This window comes from Lissotriton vulgaris, chromosome 2_2, assembly GCF_964263255.1.
Source record: "Lissotriton vulgaris chromosome 2_2, aLisVul1.2, whole genome shotgun sequence".
In the NCBI taxonomy this organism is placed as follows: Eukaryota; Metazoa; Chordata; class Amphibia; order Caudata; family Salamandridae; genus Lissotriton; species Lissotriton vulgaris.
In genome coordinates this window covers 331533598-331554261 of record NC_141688.1, presented here as the reverse complement: position 1 = coordinate 331554261, position 20664 = coordinate 331533598, and the positions used below count along the sequence as shown (strand labels likewise).

The following is a 20664-nucleotide window of genomic DNA, read 5'->3' as shown; positions in this document are numbered from 1 at the left end:
CTTTTAAACACCAAGGGCCTAACCTGATCACACACCCCTTGTAAACACCAAGAGAGCCTAACCTGATCACACACCCCTTTTAAACACCGAGAGCTTAACCTGATCACACACCCCTTGTAAGCACCAAGAGAGCCTAACCTGGTCACACACCCTTTGTAAACAAGAGAGCCTAACCTGATCACACACCCCCTTGTAAACACCAAGAGAGCTTAACCTGATCACACACCCTTTGTAAACACCAAGAGCCTAACCTGATCACACACCCCTTTTAAACACCAAGAGAGCTTAACCTGGTCACACACCCCCTTGTAAACACCAAGAGAGCCTAACTTGATCAAACGCCCCCTTATAAACACCAAGAGAGCCTAACCTGATCACACACCCTTTGTAAACAAGAGCCTAACCTAATCACACACCACTTGTAAACACCAACAGAGCCTAACCTGACCACACGCACCCTTGTGAGCACCAAGAGAGCTTAACCTGATCACACACCCCTTGTAAACACCAAGAGAGCCTACCCTGATCACACACACCCTTGTGAGCACCAAGGGAGCTTAACCTGATCACACACCCCTTGTAAGCACCAAGAGAGCCTAACCTGGCCACACACCCTTTGTAAACAAGAGACCCTAACCTGATCACACACCACCTTGTAAACACCAAGAGCCTAACCTGATCACACACCCCTTTTAAACACCAAGAGAGCCTAACCTGATCACACACACCCTTGTGAGCACCAAGAGAGCTTAACCTGATCACACACCCTTTTTAAACACCAAGAGCCTAACCTGATCACACACCCCTTGTAAACACCTAGAGAGCTTAACCTGATCACACGCCCCTTGTAAACACCAAGAGAGCCTAACCTCATCACACACCCCTTGTAAACAAGAGAGCCTAACCTCATCACACGCCCCCTTCTTAACACCATGAGAGCTTAACCTGATCACAAAGTAAACACCAAGATAGCCTAACCTGATCACACGCCCCTTGTAAACACCAAGAGAGCCTAACCTGATCACACACCCCTTGTAAACACCAAGATAGCCTAACATGATCACACACCCCTTGTAAACATCAAGAGAGCCTAACCTGATCACACACCCCTTGTAACCACCAAGAGCCTAACCTGATCACACACACCCTTGTAAACACCAAGAGAGCCTAACCTGATCACACACACCCTTGTAAACACTAAGAGAGCCTAACCTGATCACACCCCCCTTGTAAACACCAAGAGAGCCTAACATGATCACACACCCCTTGTAAACACCAAGAGAGCCAAACCTGATCACACACCCCTTGTAAACAAAACAAGAGATTCTAACCTGATCACACTCCCCTTGTAAACACCAAGAGAGCCTAACCTGATCACACACCCCCTTGTAAACAACCAAGAGAGCCTAACCTGATCACAAGATCACACATCCCTTGTAAACACCAAGACAGCCTCACCTGATCACACGCCCCCTTGTAAACACCAAGAGAGCTTAACCTGATCACACACCTCTTGTAAACACCAAGAGAGCTTAAGCTGATCACACGCCCCCTTGTAAACAACAAGAGAGCCTAACCTGATCACACACCTCTTGTAAACACCAAGAGAGCCTGGCCTGATCACACACCCCTTGTAAACACCAAGAGAGCCTAACCTGATCACACACCCCCTTGTAAACACCAAGAGAGCCTAACCTGATCACATACCCCTTGTAAACACCAAGAGAGCCTAACCTGATCACACACCCTTTGTAAACAAGAGAACCTAACCTGATCACACACCACCTTGTAAACACCAAGAGCCTAACTTGATCACACACCCCTTTTAAACACCAAGAGAGCTTAACCTGATCACACACCCCCTTGTAAACACCAAGAGAGCCTAACCTGATCACATGATCACACACCCCTTGTAAACACCAAGACAGCCTAACCTGTTCACACGCCCCCTTGTAAACACCAAGAGAGCTTAACCTGATCACACACCCCTTGTAAACACCAAGAGCCTAACCTGATCACACACCCCTTTTAAACACAGAGAGCTTAACCTGATCACACACCCCCTTGTAAACACCAAGAGAGCCTAACCTGATCAAACGCCCCCTTGTAAACACCAAGAGAGCCTAACCTGACCACACACCCTTTGTAAACAAGAGCCCAACCTAATCACACACGACTTGTAAACATCAAGAGAGCCTAACCTGATCACACACACCCTTGAGAGCACCAAGAGAGCTTAACCTGATCACACACCCTTTTTAAACACCAAGAGCCTAACCTGATCACACACCCCTTGTAAACACCAAGAGAGCCTAACCAGATCACACACCCCTTTTAAACACCGAGAGCTTAACCTGATCACACACCCCTTGTAAGCACCAAGAGAGCCTAACCTGGTCACACACCCTTTGTAAACAAGAGAGCCTAACCTGATCACACACCCCCTTGTAAACACCAAGAGAGCTTAACCTGATCACACACCCTTTGTAAACACCAAGAGCCTAACCTGATCACACACCCCTTTTAAACACCAAGAGAGCTTAACCTGGTCTCACACCCCCTTGTAAACACCAAGAGAGCCTAACTTGATCAAACGCCCCCTTGTAAACACCAAGAGAGCCTAACCTGATCACACACCCTTTGTAAACAAGAGCCTAACCTAATCACACACCACTTGTAAACACCAACAGAGCCTAACCTGATCTCACACACCCTTGTGAGCACCAAGGGAGCTTAACCTGATCACACACCCCTTGTAAACACCAAGAGAGCCTACCCTGATCACACACACCCTTGTGAGCACCAAGGGAGCTTAACCTGATCACACACCCCTTGTAAGCACCAAGAGAGCCTAACCTGGCCACACACCCTTTGTAAACAAGAGACCCTAACCTGATCACACACCACCTTGTAAACACCAAGAGCCTAACCTGATCACACACCCCTTTTAAACACCAAGAGAGCTTAACCTGATCACACACCCCTTGTAAACACCTAGAGAGCTTAAGCTGATCACACGCCCCTTGTAAACACCAAGAGAGCCTAACCTCATCACACACCCCTTGTAAACAAGAGAGCCTAACCTGATCACACGCCCCCTTGTTAACACCAAGAGAGCCTAACCTGATCACAAAGTAAACACCAAGATAGCCTAACCTGATCACAAGCCCCTTGTAAACACCAAGAGAGCCTAACCTGATCACACACCCCTTGTAAACACCAAGATAGCCTAACATGATCACACACCCCTTGTAAACATCAAGAGAGCCTAACCTGATCACACACCCCTTGTAACCACCAAGAGCCTAACCTGATCACACACACCCTTGTAAACACCAAGAGAGCCTAACCTGATCACACACACCCTTGTAAACACTAAGAGAGCCTAACCTGATGACACACCCCTTGTAAACACCAAGAGAGCCTAACATGATCACACACCCCTTGTAAACACCAAGAGAGCCAAACCTGATCACACACCCCTTGTTAACAAGAGATTCTAACCTGATCACACTCCCCTTGTAAACACCAAGAGAGCCTAACCTGATCAAACACCCCCTTGTAAACACCAAGACAGCCTCACCTGATCACACGCCCCCTTGTAAACACCAAGAGAGCTTAACCTGATCACACTCCCCCTTGTGAACAACAAGAGAGCCTAACCTGATCACACACCTCTTGTAAACACCAAGAGAGCTTAAGCTGATCACACGCCCCCTTGTAAACAACAAGAGAGCCTAACCTGATCACACACCTCTTGTAAACATCAAGAGAGCCTGGCCTGATCACACACCCCTTGTAAACACCAAGAGATCCTAACCTGATCACATACCACTTGTAAACACCAAGAGAGCCTAATCTGATCACACACCCCTTATAAACAAGAGAGTCTAACCTGATCACACTCCCCCTGTAAACACCAAGAGAGCCTAACCTGATCACACACCCCCTTGTAAACACCAAGCGAGCCTAACCTGATCACATGATCACACACCCCTTGTAAACACCAAGACAGCCTCACCTGATCACACGCCCCCTTGTAAACACCAAGAGAGCTTAACCTGATCACACATCCCTTGTAAACACCAAGAGAGCCTAACCTGATCACACACCCCTTGTAAACACCAAGAGCCTAACCTGATCACACACCCCTTTTAAACACCGAGAGCTTAACCTGATCACACACCCCCTTGTAAACACCAAGAGAGCCTAACCTGATCAAACGCCCCCTTGTAAACACCAAGAGAGCCTAACCTGATCACACACCACCTTGTGAACACCAAGAGCCTAACTTGATCACACACCCCTTTTAAACACCAAGAGAGCTTAACCTGATCAAACACCCCTTGTAAACACCTAGAGAGCTTAACCTGATCACACGCCCCTTGTAAACACCAAGAGAGCCTAACCTCATCACACACCCCTTGTAAACAAGAGAGCCTAACCTGACCACACGCCCCCTTGTTAACACCAAGAGAGCTTAACCTGATCACAAAGTAAACACCAAAATAGCCTAACCTGATCACACGCCCCTTGTAAACACCAAGAGAGCCTAACCTGATCACATACCCCTTGTAAACACCAAGATAGCCTAACATGATCACACACCCCTTGTAAACATCAAGAGAGCCTAACCTGATCACACACCCCTTGTAACCACCAAGAGCCTAACCTGATCACACACACCCTTGTAAACACCAAGAGAGCCTAACCTGATCACACACACCCTTGTAAACACCAAGAGAGCCTAACCTGATCACACACCCCTTGTAAACACGAAGAGAGCCAAACCTGATCACACACCCCTTGTAAACAAGAGATTCTAACCTGATCACACTCCCCTTGTAAACACCAAGAGAGCCTAACCTGATCACACACCCCCTTGTAAACACCAAGAGAGCCTAACCTGATCACAAGATCACACACCCTTTGTAAACACCAAGACAGCCTAACCTGATCACACGCCCCTTGTAAACACCAAGAGAGCTTAACCTTGATCACACTCCCCCTTGTGAACACCAAGAGCCTAACCTGATCACACACCCCTTGTAAACACCAAGAGAGCCTAACCTGATCACACACCCCTTGAAAACACCAAGAGCCTAACCAGATCACACACCCCTTTTAATCACCAAGAGAGCCTAACCTGATCACACACCCCTTGAAAACACCAAGAGCCTAACCTGATCACACACCCCTTGTTAACACCAAGAGAGCCTAACCTGATCACACACACCCTTGTGAGCACCAAGAGAGCCTAACCTGATCACACACCCCTTGTAAACAAGAGAGTCTAACCTGATCACACTCCCCTTGTAAACACCAAGAGAGCCTAACCTGATCACACTCCCCCTTGTAAACAAGGGAGCCTAACCTGATCACACACCCCTTGTAAACGTCATTAGAGCCTAACCTGATCACACACCCCTTATGAGCGCCACAGCTAGATGTTAAGATTGTCTAAGCATTTTGATGTGTGCAGTAAAGAAAAGTAGAGTGTGACACACCTGCAGCTGTGTGTACTGACAGGAACCCATCAAACATTCTGCAAATAGGAAGCCAGGATTGCTGGGCCAGCTGTATTGTTGCAGTTTAGGAAGAGTTTTGAGATTAGAGTCAGAAACAAGAAGCCAATCAAATTCTCACTTGCATTAACTAGACTTCCTGCTGGAAGGAAGCCAGCAAATAACCTCAGCGCCTCGCCATGAAAGGATACATTTGTTGCATGAGAAAGCTGGTGACTAAACTGATGACCTGTGGCCAGTTCAGGGATGCATTGGTAAGAGGGGTGCCAGGCTGAGAGAAGATGTGAGAAATGATGTGTTTCCTTGCTGTATCCTCGAAGAACAATTCCACCACCGTCTGTGGCCCTGAAAACAGCAACAACAACAAAAAAAAGCAAGAGTCAATGTCTCATCCAAAAATAGCAAAGAATCACCAGTCATTCAAATCCATAAAACAAGCCGTGCTCTATTTAGACATAAAGAACAAAACACACTGGCGGGAAAGAGTGCTAGCTCGCTCTGAACGCAGTCTGACATTTCCCCATCACAATGGATGTGAGTGAGAGAAGACACTTTATGCACTTTATGCAGAACTGTGACATTCACTAAACTGGCTCATCAGCCCTTCTGTGACCTTCTCATGGGACACTTGCGGGTCTGGGAGTCGAATCTGGCCCATTACTGAGCTCATTCCAACAGCAATGCAAGTCTCAAGAGCCAGTATGCAGAGAAATACCTCTGAGCGCTGTGTTTATGTCTTGAGTGTGGTCTTTCACTGGACAGAAATCTCCGGGTGATGCATGATACGGTTGGCACTAAAGTCTGTAGACCATCCACACAGGACTGAGCCGAATGTGACTGAAATGAGGGATAGCAGATTAGGCCCACAAACCACATCACTGAAGTAGAGTTACTTTAATACCAAATGCAGCCCAGCAGTGAAATCCCTAAAGTAATCTATCTGTGGCAGTTCAAAGGTCACTCAACCTAGAAAAAGATGTTGCAGCTGCCTCATTTAAAGAGGCTTCAACGGTAGACAAACATAATATGTAGCCCTTGAGCACCTAGAAGACTGAGCTTTGTATTAATATTGTGGCAGCAGGGCTAACATCACAGGGCCCTAGCTGCAGCTTTCAGTGCGCCTTACACGTCACATCACAGGGCCCTAGCTGCAGTTTTCAGTGTGCCTTACGCGTTACAGCACAGGGCCCTAGCTGCATTTTTCAGTGTGCCTTACGCGTTACATCACAGGGCCCTAGCTGCAGCTTTCAGTGCGCCTTACACGTTACATCACAGGGCCCTAGCTGCAGCTTTCAGTGTGCCTTACACGTTACATCACAGGGCCCTAGCTGCAGCTTTCAGTGTGCCTTACACGTCACATCACAGGGCCCTAGCTGCAGCTTTCAGTGCGCCTTACATGTTACATCACAGGGCCCTAGCTGCAGCTTTCAGTGCGCCTTACGCGTTACATCACAGGGCCCTAGCTGCAGTTTTCAGTGTGCCTTACTCGTTACATCACAGGGCCCTAGCTGCAGTTTTCAGTGTGCCTTACGCGTTACATCACAGGGCCCTAGCTGCAGTTTTCAGTGTACCTTACACGTTACATCACAGGGCCCAAGCTGCAGCTTTCAGTGTGCCTTACACGTCACACCATAGGGCCCTAGCTGCAGTGTTCAGTGTGCCTTACGCGTTACATCACAGGGCCCTAGCTGCAGTTTTCAGTGTGCCTTACACGTTACATCACAGGGCCCTAGCTGCAGCTTTCAGTGTGCCTTACACGTTACATCACAGGGCCCTAGCTGCAGCTTTCAGTGTGCCTTACACGTCACATCACAGGGCCCTAGCTGCAGCTTTCAGTGTGCCTTACACGTCACATCACAGGGCCCTAGCTGCAGCTTTCAGTGCCCCTTACACGTTTCATCGCAGGGCCCTAGCTGCAGCTTTCAGTGCCCCTTACACGTTTCATCACAGGGCCCTAGCTGCAGTTTTCAGTGTGCCTTACACGTTACATCACAGGGCCCTAGCTTCAGCTTTCAGTGTGCCTTACACGTTACATCACAGGGCCCTAGCTGCAGCTTTCAGTGTGCCTTACGAGTTACAGCACAGGGCCCTAGCTGCAGTTTTCAGTGTGCCTTACGCGTTACATCACAGGGCCCTAGCTGCAGCTTTCAGTGCGCCTTACTCGTTACATCACAGGGCCCTAGCTGCAGCTTTCAGTGCGCCTTACACGTCACATCACAGGGCCCTAGCTGCAGTTTTCAGTGTGCCTTACTCGTTACAGCACAGGGCCCTAGCTGCATTTTTCAGTGTGCCTTACGCGTTACATCACAGGGCCCTAGCTGCAGCTTTCAGTGCGCCTTACACGTTACATCACAGGGCCCTAGCTGCAGCTTTCAGTGTGCCTTACACGTTACATCACAGGGCCCTAGCTGCAGCTTTCAGTGTGCCTTACACGTCACATCACAGGGCCCTAGCTGCAGCTTTCAGTGCGCCTTACATGTTACATCACAGGGCCCTAGCTGCAGCTTTCAGTGCGCCTTACACGTCACATCACAGGGCCCTAGCTGCAGCTTTCAGTGCGCCTTACATGTTACATCACAGGGCCCTAGCTGCAGCTTTCAGTGCGCCTTACGAGTTACATCACAGGGCCCTAGCTGCAGTTTTCAGTGTGCCTTACGCGTTACATCACAGGGCCCTAGCTGCAGTTTTCAGTGTGCCTTACGCGTTACATCACAGGGCCCTAGCTGCAGTTTTCAGTGTGCCTTACACGTTACATCACAGGGCCCAAGCTGCAGCTTTCAGTGTGCCTTACACGTCACACCATAGGGCCCTAGCTGCAGTGTTCAGTGTGCCTTACGCGTTACATCACAGGGCCCTAGCTGCAGTTTTCAGTGTGCCTTACACGTTACATCACAGGGCCCTAGCTGCAGCTTTCAGTGTGCCTTACACGTTACATCACAGGGCCCTAGCTGCAGCTTTCAGTGTGCCTTACACGTCACATCACAGGGCCCTAGCTGCAGCTTTCAGTGTGCCTTACACGTCACATCACAGGGCCCTAGCTGCAGCTTTCAGTGCGCCTTACATGTTACATCACAGGGCCCTAGCTGCAGCTTTCAGTGCGCCTTACGCGTTACATCACAGGGCCCTAGCTGCAGTTTTCAGTGTGCCTTACGCGTTACATCACAGGGCCCTAGCTGCAGTTTTCAGTGTGCCTTACGCGTTACATCACAGGGCCCTAGCTGCAGCTTTCAGTGTGCCTTACACGTCACACCATAGGGCCCTAGCTGCAGTGTTCAGTGTGCCTTACGCGTTACATCACAGGGCCCTAGCTGCAGTTTTCAGTGTGCCTTACACGTTACATCACAGGGCCCTAGCTGCAGCTTTCAGTGTGCCTTACACGTTACATCACAGGGCCCTAGCTGCAGCTTTCAGTGTGCCTTACACGTCACATCACAGGGCCCTAGCTGCAGCTTTCAGTGTGCCTTACACGTCACATCACAGGGCCCTAGCTGCAGCTTTCAGTGCCCCTTACACGTTTCATCGCAGGGCCCTAGCTGCAGCTTTCAGTGCCCCTTACACGTTTCATCACAGGGCCCTAGCTGCAGTTTTCAGTGTGCCTTACACGTTACATCACAGGGCCCTAGCTTCAGCTTTCAGTGTGCCTTACACGTTACATCACAGGGCCCTAGCTGCAGCTTTCAGTGTGCCTTACGAGTTACAGCACAGGGCCCTAGCTGCAGTTTTCAGTGTGCCTTACGCGTTACATCACAGGGCCCTAGCTGCAGCTTTCAGTGCGCCTTACTCGTTACATCACAGGGCCCTAGCTGCAGCTTTCAGTGCGCCTTACACGTCACATCACAGGGCCCTAGCTGCAGTTTTCAGTGTGCCTTACTCGTTACAGCACAGGGCCCTAGCTGCATTTTTCAGTGTGCCTTACGCGTTACATCACAGGGCCCTAGCTGCAGCTTTCAGTGCGCCTTACACGTTACATCACAGGGCCCTAGCTGCAGCTTTCAGTGTGCCTTACACGTTACATCACAGGGCCCTAGCTGCAGCTTTCAGTGTGCCTTACACGTCACATCACAGGGCCCTAGCTGCAGCTTTCAGTGCGCCTTACATGTTACATCACAGGGCCCTAGCTGCAGCTTTCAGTGCGCCTTACACGTCACATCACAGGGCCCTAGCTGCAGCTTTCAGTGCGCCTTACATGTTACATCACAGGGCCCTAGCTGCAGCTTTCAGTGCGCCTTACGAGTTACATCACAGGGCCCTAGCTGCAGTTTTCAGTGTGCCTTACGCGTTACATCACAGGGCCCTAGCTGCAGTTTTCAGTGTGCCTTACACGTCACACCATAGGGCCCTAGCTGCAGTGTTCAGTGTGCCTTACGCGTTACATCACAGGGCCCTAGCTGCAGTTTTCAGTGTGCCTTACACGTTACATCACAGGGCCCTAGCTGCAGCTTTCAGTGTGCCTTACACGTTACATCACAGGGCCCTAGCTGCAGCTTTCAGTGTGCCTTACACGTCACATCACAGGGCCCTAGCTGCAGCTTTCAGTGTGCCTTACACGTCACATCACAGGGCCCTAGCTGCAGCTTTCAGTGCCCCTTACACGTTTCATCGCAGGGCCCTAGCTGCAGCTTTCAGTGCCCCTTACACGTTTCATCACAGGGCCCCAGCTGCAGTTTTCAGTGTGCCTTACACGTTACATCACAGGGCCCTAGCTTCAGCTTTCAGTGTGCCTTACACGTTACATCACAGGGCCCTAGCTGCAGTTTTCAGATTGCCTTACACGTTACATCACAGGGCCCTAGCTGCAGCTTTCAGTGTGCCTTACGCGTTACAGCACAGGGCCCTAGCTGCAGTTTTCAGTGTGCCTTACGCGTTACATCACAGGGCCCTAGCTGCAGTTTTCAGTGTGCCTTACACGTTTCATCACAGGGCCCGAGCTGCAGTTTTCAGTGTGCCTTACACGTTACATCACAGGACCCTAGCTGCAGTTTTCAGTGTGCCTTACGCGTTACATCACAGGGCCCTAGCTGCAGTTTTCAGTGTGCCTTACACGTTACATCACAGGGCCCTAGCTGCAGTTTTCAGTGTGCCTTACACGTCACATCACAGGGCCCTAGCTGCAGCTTTCAGTGTGCCTTACACGTTTCATCGCAGGGCCCTAGCTGCAGCTTTCAGTGGCCCTTACACGTTTCATCACAGGGCCCTGGCTGCAGTTTTCAGTGTGCCTTACACGTTTCATCACAGGGCCCTAGCTGCAGCTTTCAGTGTGCCTTACGCGTTACATCACAGGGCCCTAGCTGCAGTTTTCAGTGTGCCTTACACGTCACATCACAGGGCCCTAGCTGCAGCTTTCAGTGCCCCTTACACGTTTCATCGCAGGGTCCTAGCTGCAGCTTTCAGTGCCCCTTACACGTTTCATCACAGGGCCCTAGCTGCAGTTTTCAGTGTGCCTTACGCGTTACATCACAGGGCCCTAGCTGCAGTTTTCAGTGTGCCTTACACGTCACATCACAGGGCCCTAGCTGCAGCTTTCAGTGCCCCTTACACGTTTCATCGCAGGGTCCTAGCTGCAGCTTTCAGTGCCCCTTACACGTTTCATCACAGGGCCCTAGCTGCAGTTTTCAGTGTGCCTTACGCGTTACATCACAGGGCCCTAGCTGCAGTTTTCAGTGTGCCTCACACGTTTCATCACAGGGCCCGAGCTGCAGTTTTCAGTGTGCCTTACGCGTTACAGCACAGGGCCCTAGCTGCAGTTTTCAGTGTGCCTTACGCGTTACATCACTGGGCCCTAGCTGCAGTTTTCAGTGTGCCTTACACGTTTCATCACAGGTCCCTAGCTGCAGTTTTCAGTGTGCCTTACACGTTACATCACAGGGCCCTAGCTGCAGTTTTCAGTGTGTCTTACACGTTACATCACAGGACCCTAGCTGCAGTTTTCAGTGTGCATTACACGTTTCATCACAGGGCCCTAGCTGCAGTTTTCAGTGTGTCTTACACGTTACATCACAGGGCCCTAGCTGCAGTTTTCAGTGTGCCTTACACGTTTCATCACAGGGCCCGAGCTGCAGTTTTCAGTGTGCCTTACGCGTTACATCACAGGGCCCTAGCTGCAGTTTTCAGTGTGCCTTACACGTTACATCACAGGGCCCTAGCTGCAGTTTTCAGTGTGCCTTACAGGTTACATCACAGGGCCCTAGCTGCAGCTTTCAGTGTGCCTTACACGTCACATCACAGGGCCCTAGCTGCAGCTTTCAGTGTGCCTTACACGTTACATCACAGGGCCCTAGCTGCAGTTTTCAGTGTGCCTTACACGTCACATCACAGGGCCCTAGCTGCAGCTTTCAGTGTGCCTTACACGTTACATCACAGGGCCCTAGCTGCAGTTTTCAGTGTGCCTTACGCGTTACATCACAGGGCCCTAGCTGCAGCTTTCAGTGTGCCTTACACGTTACATCACAGGGCCCTAGCTGCAGTTTTCAGTGTGCCTTACGCGTTACATCACAGGGCCCTAGCTGCAGATTTCAGTGTGCCTTACACGTTACATCACAGGGCCCTAGCTGCAGTTTTCAGTGTGCCTTACACGTCACATCACAGGGCCCTAGCTGCAGCTTTCAGTGTGCCCCACACGTTACATCACAGGGCCCTAGCTGCAGTTTTCAGCGAGGGCCCTAGCTGCAGTTTTCAGTGTGCCTTACACGTTACATCACAGGGCCCTAGCTGCAGTTTTCAGTGTGCCTTACGCGTTACATCACAGGGCCCTAGCTGCAGTTTTCAGTGTGCCTTACGCATTACATCACAGGGCCCTAGCTGCAGTTTTCAGCGAGGGCCCTAGCTGCAGTTTTCAGTGCGCCTTACACGTTACATCACAGGGCCCTAGCTGCAGCTTTCAGTGCGCCTTACACGTTACATCACAGGGCCCTAGCTGCAGCTTTCAGTGCGCCTTACACGTTACATCACAGGGCCCTAGCTGCAGTTTTCAGTGTGCCTTACGCGTTACAGCACAGGGCCCTAGCTGCAGTTTTCAGTGTGCCTTACGCGTTACATCACAGGGCCCTAGCTGCAGTTTTCAGTGTGCCTTACACGTTTCATCACAGGGCCCGAGCTGCAGTTTTCAGTGTGCCTTACACGTTACATCACAGGGCCCTAGCTGCAGTTTTCAGTGTGCCTTACAAGTTTCATCACAGGGCCCGAGCTGCAGTTTTCAGTGTGCCTTACACGTCACATCACAGGGCCCTAGCTGCAGTTTTCAGTGTGCCTTACACGTTTCATCACAGGGCCCTAGCTGCAGCTTTCAGTGCGCCTTACACGTCACATCACAGGGCCCTAGCTGCAGCTTTCAGTGCGCCTTACATGTTACATCACAGGGCCCTAGCTGCAGCTTTCAGTGCGCCTTACGAGTTACATCACAGGGCCCTAGCTGCAGTTTTCAGTGTGCCTTACGCGTTACATCACAGGGCCCTAGCTGCAGTTTTCAGTGTGCCTTACACGTCACACCATAGGGCCCTAGCTGCAGTGTTCAGTGTGCCTTACGCGTTACATCACAGGGCCCTAGCTGCAGTTTTCAGTGTGCCTTACACGTTACATCACAGGGCCCTAGCTGCAGCTTTCAGTGTGCCTTACACGTTACATCACAGGGCCCTAGCTGCAGCTTTCAGTGTGCCTTACACGTCACATCACAGGGCCCTAGCTGCAGCTTTCAGTGTGCCTTACACGTCACATCACAGGGCCCTAGCTGCAGCTTTCAGTGCCCCTTACACGTTTCATCGCAGGGCCCTAGCTGCAGCTTTCAGTGCCCCTTACACGTTTCATCACAGGGCCCCAGCTGCAGTTTTCAGTGTGCCTTACACGTTACATCACAGGGCCCTAGCTTCAGCTTTCAGTGTGCCTTACACGTTACATCACAGGGCCCTAGCTGCAGTTTTCAGATTGCCTTACACGTTACATCACAGGGCCCTAGCTGCAGCTTTCAGTGTGCCTTACGCGTTACAGCACAGGGCCCTAGCTGCAGTTTTCAGTGTGCCTTACGCGTTACATCACAGGGCCCTAGCTGCAGTTTTCAGTGTGCCTTACACGTTTCATCAAAGGGCCCGAGCTGCAGTTTTCAGTGTGCCTTACACGTTACATCACAGGACCCTAGCTGCAGTTTTCAGTGTGCCTTACGCGTTACATCACAGGGCCCTAGCTGCAGTTTTCAGTGTGCCTTACACGTTACATCACAGGGCCCTAGCTGCAGTTTTCAGTGTGCCTTACACGTCACATCACAGGGCCCTAGCTGCAGCTTTCAGTGTGCCTTACACGTTTCATCGCAGGGCCCTAGCTGCAGCTTTCAGTGGCCCTTACACGTTTCATCACAGGGCCCTGGCTGCAGTTTTCAGTGTGCCTTACACGTTTCATCACAGGGCCCTAGCTGCAGCTTTCAGTGTGCCTTACGCGTTACATCACAGGGCCCTAGCTGCAGTTTTCAGTGTGCCTTACACGTCACATCACAGGGCCCTAGCTGCAGCTTTCAGTGCCCCTTACACGTTTCATCGCAGGGTCCTAGCTGCAGCTTTCAGTGCCCCTTACACGTTTCATCACAGGGCCCTAGCTGCAGTTTTCAGTGTGCCTTACGCGTTACATCACAGGGCCCTAGCTGCAGTTTTCAGTGTGCCTTACACGTCACATCACAGGGCCCTAGCTGCAGCTTTCAGTGCCCCTTACACGTTTCATCGCAGGGTCCTAGCTGCAGCTTTCAGTGCCCCTTACACGTTTCATCACAGGGCCCTAGCTGCAGTTTTCAGTGTGCCTTACGCGTTACATCACAGGGCCCTAGCTGCAGTTTTCAGTGTGCCTCACACGTTTCATCACAGGGCCCGAGCTGCAGTTTTCAGTGTGCCTTACGCGTTACAGCACAGGGCCCTAGCTGCAGTTTTCAGTGTGCCTTACGCGTTACATCACTGGGCCCTAGCTGCAGTTTTCAGTGTGCCTTACACGTTTCATCACAGGTCCCTAGCTGCAGTTTTCAGTGTGCCTTACACGTTACATCACAGGGCCCTAGCTGCAGTTTTCAGTGTGTCTTACACGTTACATCACAGGACCCTAGCTGCAGTTTTCAGTGTGCATTACACGTTTCATCACAGGGCCCTAGCTGCAGTTTTCAGTGTGTCTTACACGTTACATCACAGGGCCCTAGCTGCAGTTTTCAGTGTGCCTTACACGTTTCATCACAGGGCCCGAGCTGCAGTTTTCAGTGTGCCTTACGCGTTACATCACAGGGCCCTAGCTGCAGTTTTCAGTGTGCCTTACACGTTACATCACAGGGCCCTAGCTGCAGTTTTCAGTGTGCCTTACAGGTTACATCACAGGGCCCTAGCTGCAGCTTTCAGTGTGCCTTACACGTCACATCACAGGGCCCTAGCTGCAGCTTTCAGTGTGCCTTACACGTTACATCACAGGGCCCTAGCTGCAGTTTTCAGTGTGCCTTACACGTCACATCACAGGGCCCTAGCTGCAGCTTTCAGTGTGCCTTACACGTTACATCACAGGGCCCTAGCTGCAGTTTTCAGTGTGCCTTACGCGTTACATCACAGGGCCCTAGCTGCAGCTTTCAGTGTGCCTTACACGTTACATCACAGGGCCCTAGCTGCAGTTTTCAGTGTGCCTTACGCGTTACATCACAGGGCCCTAGCTGCAGATTTCAGTGTGCCTTACACGTTACATCACAGGGCCCTAGCTGCAGTTTTCAGTGTGCCTTACACGTCACATCACAGGGCCCTAGCTGCAGCTTTCAGTGTGCCCCACACGTTACATCACAGGGCCCTAGCTGCAGTTTTCAGCGAGGGCCCTAGCTGCAGTTTTCAGTGTGCCTTACACGTTACATCACAGGGCCCTAGCTGCAGTTTTCAGTGTGCCTTACGCGTTACATCACAGGGCCCTAGCTGCAGTTTTCAGTGTGCCTTACGCATTACATCACAGGGCCCTAGCTGCAGTTTTCAGCGAGGGCCCTAGCTGCAGTTTTCAGTGCGCCTTACACGTTACATCACAGGGCCCTAGCTGCAGCTTTCAGTGCGCCTTACACGTTACATCACAGGGCCCTAGCTGCAGCTTTCAGTGCGCCTTACACGTTACATCACAGGGCCCTAGCTGCAGTTTTCAGTGTGCCTTACGCGTTACAGCACAGGGCCCTAGCTGCAGTTTTCAGTGTGCCTTACGCGTTACATCACAGGGCCCTAGCTGCAGTTTTCAGTGTGCCTTACACGTTTCATCACAGGGCCCGAGCTGCAGTTTTCAGTGTGCCTTACACGTTACATCACAGGGCCCTAGCTGCAGTTTTCAGTGTGCCTTACAAGTTTCATCACAGGGCCCGAGCTGCAGTTTTCAGTGTGCCTTACACGTCACATCACAGGGCCCTAGCTGCAGTTTTCAGTGTGCCTTACACGTTTCATCACAGGGCCCTAGCTGCAGCTTTCAGTGTGCCTTACGCGTTACATCACAGGGCCCTAGCTGCAGTTTTCAGTGTGCCTTACACGTCACATCACAGGGCCCTAGCTGCAGCTTTCAGTGCCCCTTACACGTTTCATCGCAGGGTCCTAGCTGCAGCTTTCAGTGCCCCTTACACGTTTCATCACAGGGCCCTAGCTGCAGTTTTCAGTGTGCCTTACACGTTACATCACAGGGCCCTAGCTGCAGCTTTCAGTGTGCCTTACGCGTTACAGCACAGGGCCCTAGCTGCAGTTTTCAGTGTGCCTTACGCGTTACATCACAGGGCTCTAGCTGCAGTTTTCAGTGTGCCTTACGCGTTACATCACAGGGCCCTAGCTGCAGTTTTCAGTGTGCCTTACACGTTTCATCACAGGGCCCGAGCTGCAGTTTTCAGTGTGCCTTACGCGTTACAGCACAGGGCCCTAGCTGCAGTTTTCAGTGTGCCTTACGCGTTACATCACAGGGCCCTAGCTGCAGTTTTCAGTGTGCCTTACACGTTTCATCACAGGTCCCTAGCTGCAGTTTTCAGTGTGCCTTACACGTTACATCACAGGACCCTAGCTGCAGTTTTCAGTGTGCCTTACACGTTTCATCACAGGGCCCTAGCTGCAGTTTTCAGTGTGCCTTACACGTTTCATCACAGGGCCCTAGCTGCAGTTTTCAGTGTGTCTTACACGTTACATCACAGGGCCCTAGCTGCAGTTTTCAGTGTGCCTTACACGTTACATCACAGGGCCCTAGCTGCAGCTTTCAGTGTGCCTTACACGTCACATCACAGGGCCCTAGCTGCAGCTTTCAGTGTGCCTTACACGTTACATCACAGGGCCCTAGCTGCAGTTTTCAGTGTGCCTTACGCGTTACATCACAGGGCCCTAGCTGCAGCTTTCAGTGTGCCTTATACGTCACATCACAGGGCCCTAGCTGCAGATTTCAGTGTGCCTCACACGTTACATCACAGGGCCCTAGCTGCAGTTTTCAGCGAGGGCCCTAGCTGCAGTTTTCAGTGTGCCTTACACGTTACATCACAGGGCCCTAGCTGCAGTTTTCAGTGTGCCTTACGCGTTACATCACAGGGCCCTAGCTGCAGTTTTCAGTGTGCCTTACACGTTACATCACAGGGCCCTAGCTGCAGTTTTCAGTGTGCCTTACGCGTTATGCAAGCACACTAGAGTACTACCAAAGACTGTAGTTAAAAAAATAATATGACTCTTTAATGCGTACACGTACCATGCAACTTACTAAACATTACGGCTTGGTGTTTTACAAAGTGAAACTGAAATGAGAAACACAATCTTAGCTACACAGTGTATATTGTTAATATTGTACAGTGTACAATATTAACAAAAGTAGCTCTGTTCTTTCACCATTGACTGTCCCTGCACAAGCATACCTCATTCTTGAAGCGTCCAGTTGTACTTGCCTATTTTTGTAATTATAACATAGTGCCCATTTCTGTGAATACAGATTTCACTGTCCGCACACCTTCCACAAACGACGAGGACGAAACCCACTGCGGGGCACGGGTGCGAGGCTATTACTTTAGCTGAAGGCACATCAGAATAATGAAGATAGCACGGCGGGAACTAATGGCCCTTGGCTGAAAGTGTAAGGCTCTGTTCTAACATGAATAAACATTACACATGGAGATCGTCAGAACGGAGGCTCTGACCAGCACCTCCTCACTCGGCCTCTCACAGGTAGATGTATCACTAAGCTACGTGCATAGATGCATCACTAAGCTACGTGCATAGATGCATCACTAAGCTACGTGCATAGATGCATCACTAAGCTACGTGCATAGATGCATCACTAAGCTACGTGCATAGATGCATCACTAAGCTACGTGCATAGATGCATCACTAAGCTACGTGCATAGATGCATCACTAAGCTACGTGCATAGATGCATCACTAAGCTACGTGCATAGATGCATCACTAAGCTACGTGCATAGATGCATCACTAAGCTACGTGCATAGATGCATCACTAAGCTACGTGCATAGATGCATCACTAAGCTACGTGCATTGTCAAGTTTACTGCGGCCTTTTGATGAACAAACAACCGAAATAATATCAAGTAAATATTGCAAAACTCTGAAACTCAGAAAAGCTCAATTCAAATTTAAGTCAAACAAGTGAACATTAAAACTGAACACACTATAGTGAATGCCAATTCGAAAGTCAAAAATGTTTTTATTCTTTATAAAACCCCAGGATTTTGAATTAATCTGTTGTATCTGCATTTTTATTTTGTCCATACATTTGCCACCAGAAATATATGCTCTAGATGGGATCTTTCAGAGCCTTTCGCACATATTCACTTAGATTCCGCCCCTGGATGATGTGCGCGGCTTGCCGAAATCGCCCAGAGGTAGGCTGTCTCCTTATCCAACTCCCTATTACCGTATTACCGTGTTACCAGGGAGGACTGGACCACAAAACCTCTGGCATAATCATTGGACTATTGATTACTTATCCGACCATTCTTTTAACGGGGAACAGATCTTAGTGGCGCTCTCTCCACCGCACAACCTGTCTGACTGAGCAGTCTCTCCACCGCACAACCTGTCTGACTGAGCAGTCTCTCCACCATACAACCTGTCTGCCTGAGCAGTCTCTCCACCGCACAACCTGCCTGACTGACTGAGCAGTCTCTCCACCATACAACCTGCCTGACTGAGCAGTCATCATAATATTTTTCAAACAATCAGCAAATCTTGGGGGGGATCTGCGACTTCCATTCTCTACAGATATCCCTTCTGGCAATGACTACAGCATAGAATATAAACTGTGTGACTGGGCTGTTCATTAAATATTTCTGCTGGAGGCCAAAGAAAATCAGTCTGGAGGAGCAGGTAATTGGAATTAATAAAACCTCCTCCAGAAAGTCACAAACATGTCCCCAATGACTAGTGATTCCCTGCACTCCATGAACATGTGCAGATCATCTGCTCCCGTAGAATTACACCTCGGGCAGAGATCACTTTCAGCAGATATCCTGCTCCGTTTGGCAGGGCTCCAATAAACCCCATAAGCGGTAAATAAGTGGTCCCTTCTAAGATCAGCTGGTTTTATTACCTTTTGTGAAATAGTAAATGAATCAACCCAAACTTTCTGCATCTCCTCACTATTCTCTGTTATGGAATTGCCCCAAAGGTTTGATATTTCAGAATCCAAACAATCTTTTGCAGACACCAAAGGACAACCTCCCGTTTCCAGCTTCCCCCTCTGCTCATAGAGTCCAGGAATCGGGTATCCTCAACCTCTCCCCAGCACGGACTTCCCCACCACGATGACAATTGGTAATATTTGAATCTTGTGAGGGACTGACCCGTTAGCTTAGATAAAGATTCCCAATCCAAAAGTTGAGTGTTTACACAGAGGTCCCCCCACTTTCCCAGGCCTGCTTCCCTCAATGGTTGTGCCAGTCTAACAAACAAACCGGAGTGCCCGGGGAATCCCAGATCGGGGCATGTGTGCTATAGTAGGGAATCCCCAGAGTCTTCCGCATATGCAGCCAAATTTTAAGTGCCATCAATAAAATCTTAAAGCGTACCTTTTTGAAGAATTTTTGGTCCCCAAATTTATATAGAAAAAATTTGAGACCTTGGGGCTGGTCCGATTGCATTTCCTGAAAAAGTCGGCCGTGTGAGGAAGAGTCCAACTTATTAGCCAGCATTCCGAAATTCTTAAACTGGAAGGCATAACAATATAAAAGCAAATTGGGTAAAGCCAGACCCCCCCCGTTTCAACCCCCTTCTTAGTTTCCTCCAGGCTATCCTTGGGGATTTTGTGGCCAAAATAAATGACCCAATCTTCCCTTGGAGATTAGCTATGTCTTTGGGGTTAAATATTAAAGGTATACAATTAAACAGAAAAGTTATTTTGGGAAGGATAGTCATTTTGACCAAGTTCACTCTTCCATAGATATTCAGGGCAAACCCCCCACCTGATTAGTAATTTATCTACCTCCTTTACCACGGTGTTCCAACTTGTTTTAGCTACGTCCTCTGGTTTATGTGTAAGATATATACCTAGATATCTAATTTTAGATTTGGGCCCCTGTACCGGATCTATAATACTCCAACTCATTTTGTCGTTTTTTCTTTGATTGATATCCGGATACCCTGCCAAAAACTTCAGCTAATATAAACAACCTAGGAATAGCCTCTATAGGGTTGGCAGTATAAAGGAGGAGATCATCTGCGTACAGAGCTGTTTTAAGTTGTTCCATGTCCCCCATCCTAAAAGGCATGATGACAGAGTCCGATCTCAGGGAGCAGATAAAAGGCTCTATATATACATTAAACAGGAGGGGGGACAGGGGACAACCCTGCCTCGTTCCTCTGGAGATATTAAACCAGTGTGTCAGACCCCCATTGACCAATACCTTGGCCCGAGGACTCCTGTACAGGGCTTTAACTCCCTCTATAAAGATGGAGGGGAACCCAAAGCGAGTCCTAGTCTCCCATAAAAACCCCCAGTTTACTTGGTCAAATGCTTTAGCAGCATCTATCGCAACAATGGTGAGTGGTAGACCTTTATCCTGAGCAAAATCAATTGCCCCAATCACTTGGAACGTAAGCTCGTTGAGCTGCCTTCCTGGTATGAATCCTCTCTGGTCAGGGTGAATAATAGACTTAATTACCTTAGCAAGTCTAGTTGCTAAAATTCCCAAAAATATCTTCA

General features: G+C 49.8%; 1 protein-coding gene across 1 annotated transcript in view; it reads right to left on the bottom strand.

Moving 5' to 3' along the window:
- The window catches only part of NUP160 (nucleoporin 160), a 498934-nt gene that overhangs the window by 220954 nt on the left and 257316 nt on the right, over nt 1-20664 (bottom strand). The window contains exons 20-21 of the mRNA XM_086959753.1: nt 5717-5870; nt 5508-5577 (exon numbers count right to left, since the gene is read on the bottom strand). Coding sequence (XP_086815879.1) covers nt 5508-5577; nt 5717-5870 — 224 coding nt within the window. The remainder of the gene's footprint in view (nt 1-5507; nt 5578-5716; nt 5871-20664) is intronic.